At 39.6% G+C, this 14,831-nt stretch overlaps 1 protein-coding gene across 2 annotated transcripts; it reads right to left on the bottom strand.

The window, feature by feature from the left end:
* Positions 1 to 4,946: 4,946 nt before the first annotated feature.
* On the bottom strand, positions 4,947 to 14,769 carry C2H5orf24 (chromosome 2 C5orf24 homolog). Of its 2 annotated transcripts, XM_088661922.1 has the most exons (3): positions 14,483 to 14,769; positions 6,984 to 7,413; positions 4,947 to 5,136 (listed from the first exon to the last, which is right to left on the bottom strand). In XM_088661922.1, exons 2-3 carry the CDS (start codon positions 7,408 to 7,410, stop codon positions 5,096 to 5,098), a joined length of 468 nt encoding a protein of 155 aa, XP_088518048.1. In that variant the 5' UTR covers positions 7,411 to 7,413; positions 14,483 to 14,769; the 3' UTR covers positions 4,947 to 5,095. The 2 variants fall into 2 exon arrangements, with proteins under 2 accessions (XP_088518048.1, XP_034961364.3); XM_035105473.3 differs by lacking the exon at positions 4,947 to 5,136 and having other exon boundaries at positions 5,532 to 7,413.
* Positions 14,770 to 14,831: the final 62 nt, after the last annotated feature.

Below are 14,831 nucleotides of genomic sequence, written 5' to 3'. Positions count from 1 at the left end.
ACTAACAGCAGTGATCTGCATAAAAAAGAAGGTAAGGGCTGCTTTCTGCTATTTTAAAAAATATCATAGATTGATTTCTGCCCCACCCCATTTACCTGAATGATAACTTAAGGTGCAGTTTTTGATATTTTTCTGTCTTGTTATCAGTAAATACTCAGCGGTGTGTAGACCACCAAGGTGGTCAATTGTTTAAATATAGCTGTTTGGATAAAAGCCTCTTACTGAACCATAATTACCATAGCCAACAGGAACAATGCTAAATATTGATAGTTCAGGTTCCCCTTTAATTATTATTGATATTGGAACTTTGCCACATCACAGCGATAAATAGAAATTTAGAGATCTTTAAAGAGGACTACTCATAACAACATATCTAGCAATACATCAGCTATAACCCTGCATACTCCAAATTTTAAGCAAAATTGTATCAAGTGCCTTAAATAAAATGGCATGAGCAGCACTATAGTATAGCACCATTGTTAGCTGGATGTCTCTAAAATTTTGAATGCAAGAGGAATAAGAATCTAGAATAAGAAGAGGATTAAGAATCTGGTATTAGCTCACAATTATCTCATTGGGTGACATGTAACAAAATAAAATATTCTAAATTGCTTTGGGATGCCTCGTGTGTAGTGATTCATAGATGAAATAAATAATAGCCGCTGTAGTTCCTCCTCCCTTCTGCAGCCCCTCTAAAATTTACTCTGTAGGGTGGGGTGGTGAGTAAGTCCATTCACATGACATTAAAGGTAAAGGTACCCCTGACCATTAGGTACAGTCGCGGATGACTCTGGGGTTGCGGCACTCATCTCGCTCTATAGACCGAGGGAGCCGGTGTTTGTCCACAGACAGCTTCCAGATCATATGGCCAGCATGATTAAGCAGCTTCTGGCGAACCAGAGCAGTGCACGGAAACGCCATTTACCTTCCTGCTGTAGTGGTACCTATTTATCTACTTGTACTTTGACGTGCTTTCGAACTGCTGGGTTGGCAGGAGCAAGGACCGAGCAACAGGAGCTCACCCCATCACGGGGATTCTAACTGCCGACCTTCTGATCGGCAAGCCCTAGGCTCTGTTGTTTAGATCACACCTGCGTCCCTTCACATGAGATTATATATCATCTAATGACTAACAGCAGCTCTCCGGGATTGCAGGCACAAGTCTTTCCCAATCCAACTTGGAGATGCTAAGGTAGAAACTTGGACATTCTGCATGCAAAGCACTGAACTACATCTCCTTTCTCTTTATCAGGATGGGCAACATCCAACACACAAGACAAATAGGCCCACCAGGGTCCCCCAATTTAACCTACAAGGCTGTTTTCTCCAAGCCACACCCACCTGCCTCGCACCTGACATCTTATGGTAACAGATGTGGGGCAGGTGGTCACAACTGCAAAGAAACCACCAGGAGTCTTAAAGTGTGCTCTGAATTGTTTCTTGGCAAGCAAGACTTTCATTTAGTGCTTTTAAATGCAAAGACCACTGGGGTCAGCTCCACTCAGGAGCTCCCAATCAGAGCACCCAAGTAGAGCTGATCCCTGCCAAAACAGGATGTACAATTAGCACTGCTTTCTGCAGGAGTATTTTCGGCAACAGTAGCAGCTTCAATTCAAGCCAAGGCTACAAAGGAAGAAGGAAGTCTCAGGAGCACACTTAAGAGTGCGCTGCTGATTCCTCCTTTTGGAGTTTGAATAAATGGCTGTCACATAACATCTGCCAGTCAAAAGTGGTCAGCAGAGGGAGGCTCAGAGCTGGATCCAGCCTGCTGATCTGATCCAGTTCCCCACCCCTCCTCTATATGCAATACCACTGTAAAAATGTTTTCCTTGTCAAATTACAGAGCAAGTCTGTTGGTGTAAGTTGAAAACATACATTTAATACATTTTGTTCAGATAAAGATAAATAAAAAACCTGAAGTCACTCAAACCATGTTATGAACTGTCACTAAAATTAATGCAAGGTGGTCTTATAACATTTCTGGAAGTCTTTCAAGAAATAGAGGGGCTGCAGTACTGCTGTTTATGGCCACTAAGACTATCTGCATTGCCCAGCATCCTAATTATGATGGGTAAGCTGGCCTGGGGGATGCGGGTGGCGCTGTGGTCTAAACCACTGAGCCTAGAGCTTGCCGATCAGAAGGTCGGTGGTTTGAATCCCCGCGACGGGGTGAGCTCCTGTTGCTCTGTCCCAGCTCCTGCCCATCTAGCAGTTCGAAAGCACGTCAAAGTGCAAGTAGATAAATAGGTACTGCTCTGGCAGAAAGGTAAACGGTGTTTCCATGTGCTGCTCTGGTTTGCCAGAAGCGGCTTAGTCATGCTGGCCACATGACCTGGAAGCTGTCTGCAGACAAATGCTGGCTCCCCCGGCCTATAGAGCGAGATAAGCGCCGCAACCCCAGAGTCGTCCGTGACTGGACCTAACGGTCAGGGGTCCCTTTACCCTTTACCTAAGCTTGCCTGGAGATCACAACAAGCAGGAAGGGAGTAAGTAATCCATATATGGTGGGCCCAATCCCTAATACTTTCAGAAAATAAAGTGGGGGAGAGAAGGGAGTTGGGAATTATTTTTGCTTGGGAAATATATCCATCTGATAGAGAACAAGTCAGGGAAAGCATATAAAAAGTACTGTAGTTCAAAACCTTCCATTTCTTTTTATGGGTAACAATTGAAGAGTTGCTTCATTCATCTGCAAAGCTGGTTAATTTAACAGGTGTTTGCTGAGTTTCAAGTTATACTGTATGGGGGTGGGGGTGGTAAGAATATAAAACATATTAAAGTTATTTGGTGTTTAAAGCAATTACTTTATTAATAAATATACATCCATATGATGACGTAAATACAGATCATGAACACTACTCCATTCCCATACAGACAATTGCACACGAGTAGCTGAAGTTCATGGACATAAGAACATACACAGTATCTAATCAGACTTTTTACAGCAGAAGACAGGGTGATAATTAATGAGCAACTGTTTCCACCAAAATAACCCATCCCATCAGAAAAGCAAACAGTGGAAGATGAGAATCTTAAAATGGCCCATTTAAGCAGATTTCTGAAAATTTCATAAAATTACTATAACTTTCAAGATGAAATAGATTACACATCGCAGAACCTAGATTTATCTATCTGGGAGAAAATCAGAAGGAAAGGCCGCCATAGTATTTTATTACATGTATAATAATGTTTGAACTATGTTAAATATATGTATAATAATAAAACATAATGTGAATATAAGTGGAATCCAAGAACTTTGATTACAAGAAACTGTTTTGTATTTAATAAATTGATTGATGCTGCTCTATACATACAGTAATAAAAACCAAAATGACAACTTAGGAAATAGCTGTAAAGTTATCTCTACTACTACTCTGTCTTTCAAAAGAAGGCAAAAGTTAATGCTCTGATATTAACTGCCTTCTGCATTGTAGATCAGGGAATATCTCATCCCTTATGCATTATCCTCACTTGCTGGGTTTGTCCTAAGACCAAAAACAACTTCAAAACATAATTGAAATGGATCACTGTAAAACAAAAATGCCAGATGAGTCCTGATCAGGAAGTTCTATCCTCAAAACCTGCAAAACATGAAAGAACCTGGATGCATTTAAGAAAATTACGGTACCTGTCTTTTAAAAAAATGCCACCTTCACAATAGCTAGCCCCTAATTAAACTTACAGCAGTGTGTGTGTATGTGTGTATGTAAAGATTTTGAAAATATCCAGTGCAAGACTTCAAAAATAGAAGTAAAATTATTTGGTTCTACGGTTTAAGTAAATTTCACCAGAAAGTGAACAGCAATTTCTGTAAGTGTTTAAAATAGCGGCTGTAGTATAGATCTCTCTTAATGCTAATTGCTTTATCAAAAGGTGAAAAAGGCTATTTTTAAATCAAAAGAAAAGTGAACACAAGTTTGACATGTAGATTTTTTGAACAGTGCCAATACACATCAACAATCCTAGCTTATGAAGAGCAGAATTAATGTATATAATATAAAATTATCAATTTGCTTTACAAATTATGTATTAATACTACAAGGAGAAAGGGACATTCCTCCTCCCCCTCTCCAATAATATCAAAGTATAGGAATTAACATGCTGTTTCAGTGTTTGTCATGACAAGAGACAGTGTTACAAAAAAAGAAAAACACAATGTATTCTGGAGATTATATACAGGAGTAGCAAAAATATTTGAATATACCATTCAAACATCTCAAGTTCTTGACTTCTGTTTCCCCCCACAGCATGGCACTTGTAAACCGCAGTAGAGGATAAAATGAACTGGAATCAAGAAATGCCCAACAGTGTTTTTCTGGCCTCATTAACAAATCCAGGCGTTAAACTGCCCTTTAGAGAAATGAAAGAGGGTTTTTCTGCCCCCCCTCCCAACTTACAATATTAAGTTATTTTAATGGGTAAGTTTTCCATAGGATATAATTAATAAGCACTATAAATGAACATAAATTGCTTAGATGAGTTCATTATTTTCTCAGCATACGCGAATACAAAATTCATTATACTAGAGCAATAATGCATCTGCGTTGTCTCCCCACACACTGCACGACACCATTGAGGAGATGCACACGTGAGAAATAAAAGGGTAACTTTAAAAAACAGGAGGAGGTAAGTAGAGTTACTCAAAGGTACATTGGTGACATGCAACTTGCTCCTTGCCAGGAAGGTGTGCCGTTCTTGTAGTTTTTACATTCAGCTGCTTTCCTAGAGAGAGTTCAGAAAGGGTCTGAAGCAGCCTCTGGGTTGGAAAAAAAACACACCATCTAACAAAACAGCCAACACAATATATGTCCTGAGGGTGAACTAGCTCACATTAGCACTGTGTGTGTCAGAAGTTGCACCACTGTGGGGAAAATTAATAAGAGTTTCATATTCCGAAGTTTCTTGAGGAAATATATAATGGACTTCATAGCTTCAGCAAAAAATTATTTTACCAGCATTTAGCTGCCATTTGTTTAATGACTAAAGAGCCTTCCAGTACTGTTGAGGTTCAAGGTTGCCAGTGCATACAAAGTCCCCCCAAAACAATTCAACACACCTATTATAAAATACAGGATAAAGTCCAGCTCATTATGAGTTAGGCATCACTGGAACACCTGAAGGCTTGCTGCTTTTTTCCTGATAAAAAAGGCATGAAATGACATCCATTTCTTAAGTTGTCATTACTAAAATCAGAGTTGTCATCAAAATGTCAGCAGGCCACAATATTTATCTTACAAAGGAAAAGAATCAATACTGTTCATTTTCATCTCTCTAATTAACCTGAAAGAAGTCTGTCCCCATGAATTTGCAAATATTTATCTATAACCTCTCTCTTGCGTATTTGAAGATACAAATTTAAAATTTTAATCTATAACTATATGTAAACTTATTTTCAGAATAGCTTTAGTTCTAAAGAAATATTTGGAATATATTCAATATTGAGAGTTTATTCAGTTACAACGTAATGTGTGTATTATACATTGTCTCTCTCTCACACATACACATTTTAAAAAATAACAACACATACCCAATTCAATGCAGAACGTTTATTTTAGGTGCACAAAATGTCAAAATGTATGTATAGTTCTGCACCTCCATGCATAGATGTATTCCAATAGTTTGTTATATATTTGGGGTCTATAAACACATCAAATTGCAACTTGCTTGTGCATCAACTGTATCATTTCCAATTATGATCCATGAAATGTCATCCTTTGGTAGATATACGCCCTCTTAGCTACAGTATGTGTGATAAATAAGACTTCCACTGGCAAAATTATTAAACATGACAAGATTACCGGTATCTATCTGAAAGGTATAATTTTCAACCACACCAAATATTTGAAATCCTAAAAAATTGCTGCCATCTATGCAGATATTGCAGTCACTTAAAATGTGTAATTTATTGACAGATCTGAGAACACAGGGCAAATCTCACATATATCTGTGTATGCCAAATGTCACTAAAATGGGCTGGATTTATGAGCACACAAATGTGCAGAATCTCAGCCACAACTTTTACTACACCTGTACATTATTTGCATATTTGATAGCACTTTTTAGAAGTTAAATTATAAAATATTTCAAATATTTAATTCTTTTTGATTTGGTATGTGTAGTCTTAGGCTTTTATAAATTGTAAGTCAGTGTCCAACAGTTAGCATATGCAGGAGAGCTACCATACTTTAATGGAAAAATAGCACTTTGGATATATATCAGGTGCTACACAGTATTTTTTTTTAATGTTTGGATTACTTGAAACTGATAGCACTTTAATGCAATGACTGCCTGGAATGACCACTTTTTAAAAAATATAGTTTTGAAATTTTGAAGTATCTACAAATATTGAGGTCCGTGTTAAGTTCCAGCCATTGTGGAAAATTTAGTTCTTTTTCTACTTTCTCCTATTAACAAAAAGAAAAAGAAAAAAGAGACACATACACTGCAAACTTTACAGAACTATTCCTGGTTAAGCTGTCCTGAATAATTGGTTTCTATTAATTTATTCTGGTTACTTGTTGACCAAGTCTTTAATTGGACTATAAATAATCTAGGATGCAGAATTCTGCTAGTTGATTTGCTAACCACATAACTAAAATGGCCAGACAATAACTTTGACACTTAGAATATTAGTAATTATTTTCTGGAAATAGACAAGGGCACCATTGAGGAGTCCACTTGTAAATGTAAGAAACATTAAGTGATTATGATATGACATCTTTAGAAAAATAAAATGTAGGAAAGTAAGTTATGGAAACGTTACAAAAGAAGTGAAAAAAACATGCCACAACTCAGATAATTTAAAAAGAATTACTGAGGAAATGTTACTTAATTCCTCGTTTTTCACTCAGTGGGTTGCTTGATTTTGCTACTTGTTTCACCAGCAGCATGCACTCCTCTGTTATGTACCACAGCATAGGGAAATGCTGCGCTGCTACAAGTATAACTTAGATTTGCAAGCCGTGATAGAGCTTTAATGCTACCTGGAGGTCTCCCTGGGCTGACTTTGTATCCTGCAGCTTTAGTTGTACCCAAGGGTCTACCTGGACTCGTCTTAAATCCAGCTGCTTTGGTGGTCCCCAGCGGTCTACCTGTGCTCGTTCTGTAGCCCGCTGATTTGGTGGTCCCCGAAGGTCTTCCACGTTTACCAGATCTGTTGAGGTTTTTCTTTTTCTTTATATCATCTTTCGTCTCTATACTCCTGCCACTTGTGGTCTGCAAATGTGGATCATTTAACGCATCTTGTCTCTGGCATGGTATTGGCTTGTGGCTGACTGTGTGGCTATACTTGGTTTGTTGTGTGGAATACAAATCAAACTGATCAGTGGGTGTCACGTTGTCATCATTAAGGCAAGAACTCTTCCCAGGCCCACAGAAAGGGGAGTTACCGCTGGCAACAGGATGCATCATTTTCTACCAAGAGAGAGAGAGAGAAAGAAAGAGAGAGGGAGAGATGTAAAAAAAATAAGGTAGCATTCAGCAGGGAAATATTTACAATGCCCTCCAAAATTAGACGAATCAGCACAGGGCACAAACCAACATCTAAACAAGACATCTTGAGTATCAACAGACTCATTAATCAAATACTACTCCAAAACACTATCAATATACTACAGCATGGGTTTCTGCTAATTTTACATTTTTGCATTAATCATTGATTTAGCACAAATAAATCTTACACAGAGTTTCAGCACTGCACTGATTGGTGCTTTAAAAAAATCACAGTGAACCCAAAGTTTCTTTTTAAATTAATTTTTATTGGTTTCATAATGATAAAACTTACAGAAGCATAAAAAATGATGTTTCAGAGGCTATTATGTATAGATAGATTAGGGTTCCACTGACTGTATTTTTTCATATTCTTCTTCTTAGTTCTTTTCAGGTATATCTGACATGACCAAAAATTGAAAAAGCCATTCCAGTAGGTGTATGCTGACATTTTATTTTATTTCTATTTCTTAAATTTGTATACTGCCCTTCATCTGAAGATCACGGGCAGTTCACAACATAAAGATACAAAATGAGAACACATAATACATAATAAAAACAAGAACAAGAATAAACCAATAATCTCCCTTCCAACAAACACATTTAAAAGGACATAGACATTTTATTGTGGTACTCCATTGTTTAACATGTGTGTGTGCGTGAATATAAATAATAAAATTAAACCGTTCCAAAAATAATTTGTCTCCCCACTTCCCCACCCCCATGCTCAGCTTATGTTAGCTTCTCTGACAAAATACTTCACATTTTGCATACTCTCTTGTGGCTCCTTTTATAGTCTTTTCTCAAAAGCAGACTGTCAATAGTAGATACAAAATCAGAGCCTTACTTTTAATATCTGTGTCATTTTAGAAGCACTATTCAGAAGTGCTAACTAGGAATCAATATTTATTTATTTATTTAAAATGTATTTATTAAAGATTTTAAAACAACAAAAACATACAAAATACAAAACACAAAAAGAAAATACAAAACACAAAAAATACAAAAAATTTAAAAACAAAAATTCTAACTTATAACCCTTATTTCTAATCTATTGGCTTCCTCATTCCTCCTCCTTCTGCGATTCTTTACATATCATCTGTAGTAAACTCTAAATCTTATATAATTTCTAATTATTAATTTAATATTATCTTGTTTCTCTATCTTTTACATCTTATCCTTTTATATTCTATCTATATCTTACTTCTTAATTAAATTATCATTAACTTCTAACAATACCTATTTCACACAACCTCTATTTTATCTCCCTTACCTGGGAGTCAATATTTATTTGTTGCTTTGTGATTAGCTCCTGGAAAAATAAAGACCAGAAAGTGTTTGCACAAATGGTAGCACATTACTTTGGCCACACAGCCTTGCCATAAATTGAGGGTAACGGTTTTAATACAGTTTATATTGTGCATCTGGAAACTGATTTTAAGAGTAGAATGTCTGCAGTGAATTCTGGACTGCTGCGATTTCTCTGCCACAATCAATTTCCAACATGTAATCTGGCCTTCAAAGTGGTGTTGAAATACAGTGTCTTAACAAGAGGTCATCCAATTAGGAAACAATTATCAACCATTTGAAGCACAAGCCCTTTTATTATTACCTTGTCAATGTGACCATTTAGGATCATCTATCCTCAAAGTGTCATGGAGCTCACTGGAGTCCGCACTGTCTGTGGAGGATTTCTCCACTAACCTCAGCAGCAGCTATGCCAGTGTCTTTGTTGTAATGTAGATTGATCAAGGCCACTTATATACTGGCTTGACAGGGTGAGCTCCCGTTGCTCGGTCCCAGCTCCTGCCAACCAAGCAGTTCAAAAGCACGTCAAAGTGCAAGTAGATAAATAGGTACTGCTACAGTGGGAAGCTAAATGGAGTTTCCGTGTGCTGCTCTGGTTCGCCAGAAGCGGCTTTGTCATGCTGGCCACATGACTTGGAAGTTGTATGGCTCCCTTGGCCAATAATGCGAGATGAGCGCCGCAACCCCAGAGTCGGTCATGACTGGACCTAATGGCCAGAGGTCCCTTTACCTTTAGATAGCTTCTCATGTGGTGCTGTACAACAAGCTTCCTATGCTGAAATGAGTTCAAAGTAAGGAGTTGCACGAATCCCATATGCACCTGGTCATTCAGTATACCTGAAGTAGCGGTCTCCACCCCCATAATTCACCTCAGACATTGAGGTCCAGCACCAAGGGCCTTCTGGCAGTTCCCTCCCTGCAAGAAGTGAGGTTACAGGGAACCAGGCAGAGGGCCTTCTCGGTAGTGGCACCCACCCTGTGGAACGTCCTCCAACCGGATGTCAAGGAAATAAACAACTATCTGACTTTTAGAAGACATCTGAAGGCAGCCCTGTTTAGGGAAGTTTTTAATGTTTGAAGCTTTCTTTTGTTTTTAGTGTTTTGTTGGGAGCTGCCCAGAAACCCATCCAGATGGGCGGGGTATAAATAAAATAAACAAACAAACAAACAATACATGCTGTGTAATACACACCATAGGAAGCTGGCATCTATCAATGCTTCCTGCCAAGTATATACATGACAAAGCAGAATGTATGTATTATAAATACATATTATATATAACTTCCAAGTAGGGAATTTGTCTTGCATGCAGTCATGGTGTACAGCAGGCACACTTCCAATGTTTTACTTTTAGCCAGAAGCATGTGAGGACACCATGTATATTCCATCATCATCACCACCATTATTATTTACTTTAATAATTTAATGCCACTTAAAACATTGAATTATGGGTGGTTCACAAAAATGATAAAATAAAATGTAACAAAAATATATAACAACTTGCTATTAAATATCCAGAAAAAATAATGAAATCAAGTTACTGAAAAAATTCACAACACTCAAGAGTGGTTTAGTATAAAACACTTTATTTCACAGTGTTTGTTTTGGTGCTGGTTGCTAAGGGCAACACATAGTCCTAGAATGGCCATAAAGAAGGTGCCAGTTGATCCTCTCTAGGAAGGGCATTGAACAGTTGAGGAGCCAGCACAAAAAACACCTGGTAGCCACTGTCTTACTTCACTTGGCAAGGGCAACTGAAGCAGGCCTCTGAAGGGGATCTCACTGTTCAGATAGGTGTATGTGAGAAAATGTGATCTTTCAGTTATCCTGCTCCAAAGCAATTAAAGACTTTAAAGATTAAAATCAGTGCTTTGAACTAGGTCCTCACATAGGACTAGGGGATGATGCAATTATTCTACTATTCTTTGTGGATAAACAATTAATTGTTGCAGGGACAAACGGGGGAAAGAGATGGATACAGGAGAAAGTTATACAGGCTATTAATAGAAGGAAAGGTGTATATGCAACGTCCTCTAGTTAAAAATATCCCAAACAATGAAAATGTTAGATTGGCTTTATGCTACTATTTGCTTTATGCTACTGATAAGAAGCAGCAGTGAATCAGGTTCAGTATCTTGAATTGAACATTAATTTAACAAAGTGGCAGGCCATACATGATTAAATAAAGAAGCTACAATGTTTAATCAGTTTTAACAACTTTTACAGTGCAATCTTTTATGTCATATCTTATTAATATATTATTTTCCCCACTTAATTCATTTATTTGGAAGGAAACTGCAAATAAGTCAATGGGACTTACTTCCAAGTACCGTAGGTACATATAGGATTGCACTGTTAGTTGGCCGAAGAAGTTACCTGGATTAATCAAACAGCATATCTTTAAGCAAAATATTTTATAAAAGTCATAAAACTGCAAATAACAAGTACTTTAAAAGGTGTTCCCCCTTTCAAGTAACATAGGAATGTCTCTTATAAAGTACACATATGTGAGTATGCACTAACAACACAGAAATTACTCATCTTGTTTCCATTCTATTGTTTTTACCTTATGCAAGTGTACTCTGTTAACTGACAAAGACTCGTACAATTAATGAATTGTTATCTCTTTAATCCGGTAACAACTCTATTATCAATCCTAAAATTGTTATCTGGTCAAGGATAGAACTCTTCCACCTTGTCACAGTAAGTTTGTACCGGTATGCTGCTATTTGCAGTTCCTGTAGCAAAGAGCAGAACAGGCATTATTATAAAACAATTATAACATCTAGTATCCTGCCTTTCTTCCATTACTCAGAGAGGAGGATACAGGTTATTTTCTATCCGGGCACTGATCAGAGCCAGAGGGTGCTACCCCATGTGGCCACAAAACATGTCTTAGGTCAGGAATGGAAAGTCTTTGGCCCTTCAAGAGCATGGACTGCAATTCCCATCATTCCTGTTCATTCAGGAGAGAGATTGATGAAAATGGTTCCCACCAAAGAAGTCCGGTGCATAAGCACCCCAGGAGCCTGCTGTGTTCTCACAGGAACTCCTCTAATAGAGAGAGCATTTGTGCAAGCAGATATCTTCTGGCCTAATCAACTTCACTCCTAATTGGGGGGGACGACAGTTGGCATGCTGCATTTCTGGCTTTTACCATTAAACAAAAAACATTGCAACTGGAATTCTCATGTTGTAATGGGTATTGAAGATAAAATCAGTCTGATGTACATTCTTAGGCAAATTTAATAGCTTTCACTGGGATCTTGACATATGCTCAAATGTCTAATTCTATCCTCCAAATAAAAATCTGAAGATGCAAATGAAGACACTATCAATAGCAGAAGAACTCTGAAACATGCTAGAGACTGTACTTTACCATGCTCTTCACTAGTTTTGCAAAGACTGTGCTGAAACATAAGATGTTCAACAAACTTTCTTATATCTGCATGAATAGAAAGACTTCTCCTAAACATCTACCATAAAATTAACATCTAACCTTAAAATATGTACAAGCTAAATCCATGACAATAATAATAGTGCAATCAAAAGTGAACTACACAAGAATTTGGGACCTACTTCCAGATAAGTGTGTATAGGATTGCAGCCTAAGGGAGCAATCCTACCTCTGGATGGAAAACAGCAGGGCAAAATGGATTGATAGAACCACTGGTGTCTCCAAAGCCCTCCTACTTGCATCGGCTAGATTGGAAGATGGGGAGATTGAAATCACAATTTTTGCTGCAGACTGGTGCAGCAGAAACGCCCAATTTGGACCCCTCTCTGCGAAGTGGACCAGCTTAGGATACAGAGGATCCTTGTTACTCCAGTTCCACCCCAAACACCTCCAGCAGATCAATCACCAATAATACATTTGCATCTGCCATCCCTCCTATGCTGCAGTGAGATACTCTGTAGCACCAGAAGTACCAGATACCCTGCAAGTGTAGACAACAGTGTACGGGAATATGTGTTGGCTCCTACTCCCATCCAGATATACAGATTGGGGTTAGGATTGCATTTTAAATGTTTACAAGCATAAACTTAGATCCCATAAAACAATTCTAAAGCACACACTAATGCTATACATGTAATGGTCTAAATGAGATGCACTTAAGCAGCAGGTCTTAATACATGTGGGTAGCACTAATCAATATAATATTTAAGTAACTAGCAATGCAAATATTTATCAATCCCATATATTAAAGGTATGCTTACACATATGTACAAAATACAGAGACAGGTAGAACTTTTCATTAAACATGTACTGTAGTTGGTTAGATATAAACAAGAAATCACACACAAAGAGAACAGCCCAAAGTGTCTTTGTTAACTAATAGGACACTTAACAAGACAAATTCTAGAGAAGCAAAATAAAAAAATTCCTTCAGTAGCACCTTAAAGACCAACTAAGTTTATATTTTGGTATGAGCTTTCGTGTGCATACACACTTCTTCTCACTGCAGCATAGGAGGGATGGCAGATGCAAATGTATTATTGGTATCTGAAGAAGTGTGTATGCACACGAAAGCTCATACCAAAATATAAACTTAGTTGGTCTTTAAGGTGCTACTGAAGGAATTTTTTTATTTTGCTTCGACTCAGACCAACACGGCTACCTACCTGTAAACAAATTCTAGAGAGATACTGTTATAAAAAACCACAAAATGTATATCTTTCCCTGCTACTGAGTGACCATAGCAGTTGAGTCATAGAGGGCAGACTGACAGAAGTTTATCCCTGCTTTCCCCTCCAACCCCATACTGGAGCATAATTGTCCTTCCTGGGACATTCATACAGAAGACACAGTCGTTCTGTGTCTGTATTAGATGGTGCCTCATTATCAGCCCTGGAGGAAATTAAATAGGTCTTGGGGCATGGGAATGATAACCTTTTCCCTCATTCCACTTGGGCCAAAAGACTCCGCATCTGCCTTACTCCGGCTAGTTAAATAAGTTACCCTTTAATATGCTCTCTCACCTACACCCTTTTGTTCACTCTTGGATGATAGGCAGAAGGAGAGGAGAGGAGAGGCTTCCCTCCGTCCCCCCCCCCCCTAGGTTTTTTAGCATTCAGTTTTTTGTTTCAATTTAGTTATATTGATGTGACGGCACAACCAAGGGTGCCTGTGGCGATGTTGCAAATTTAGACGGCTTCAACCACCACAAAAAGTCGTAGTTTTAATTTTGTGAGGGCCTCTGAAGAGAACAAATGAAATAAGGTGGAGGAAGCGCCCCGTGCGTGTGCGTGTGTGCGTTGCAGACCAAGCCACCCACCCCCGTCTCGCCTACATGGAGGGGAGGAAAGGGGGGGAGGCTGTCCAGTCTAGTTGAACCTATTGCTGCCCCGTCTGGGTGTCTATTCTCTAGGCACCCAGCGAAAAAAGGGTCCCTCAATTCCACCCACCTAATTGTACAATTTGATACAGAAACGGGGGGGGGGGTAGAAGCGGCGGAGGAAATGGTGCCACCCCACCAAACCCCACGGGCACCCCGGGGTGCAAGGAGGAGGGAGGCACAGGGGTGCTGCCTTCCGCCGCCCAAGAACTGCGCCCGAAAGGCGTCAGGAGAGAGAAAGGCGCTCTCCTTCCTTCCTTTCTTTGGAGCCAGCTGGGTGAGGCTCCATCTTGCGCGCCGGAGAACAGGAGAGAAGCGGGCGGCACTCGCAGGCCCGGGGCGGCTCCTACCTGAGGGATTCTTGGCAGGGCTGAGGGGGAGGGGAGGGGACAAGGCGGCGGCAGTTGGTCGCTCGGTCCGCGAGCTCGACGAGGGTTGTCGTCGTCGTCGGTCGTTGTCGTCTGAAGGACGCGTCGCGGGGCGCTGGGGCCCCTCCCCGCCGCCGCCGGCTTCCTTCCTCACAGAGAAAGAGAGAGAGAGACCGGCGGGGGAGAAGCTGAGACGACGGAGCGGGCCGCGAGAGCCGGGCCAGAGCAGCTGCAGGGAGCCGTGGCGGCGACGTGCGCGCTCCTGGTCTGGGCCAACGCGCCGCGGGAACGAGCAGGAGAGGCAGAGGCCGACGGGAGGGGAGGGGGAGGG

This window comes from Zootoca vivipara, chromosome 2 (genome assembly GCF_965207765.1).
Source record: "Zootoca vivipara chromosome 2, rZooViv2.hap1.1, whole genome shotgun sequence".
Lineage (NCBI taxonomy): Eukaryota > Metazoa > Chordata > Lepidosauria > Squamata > Lacertidae > Zootoca > Zootoca vivipara.
This window is presented reverse-complemented; position numbering and strand designations above follow the sequence as displayed.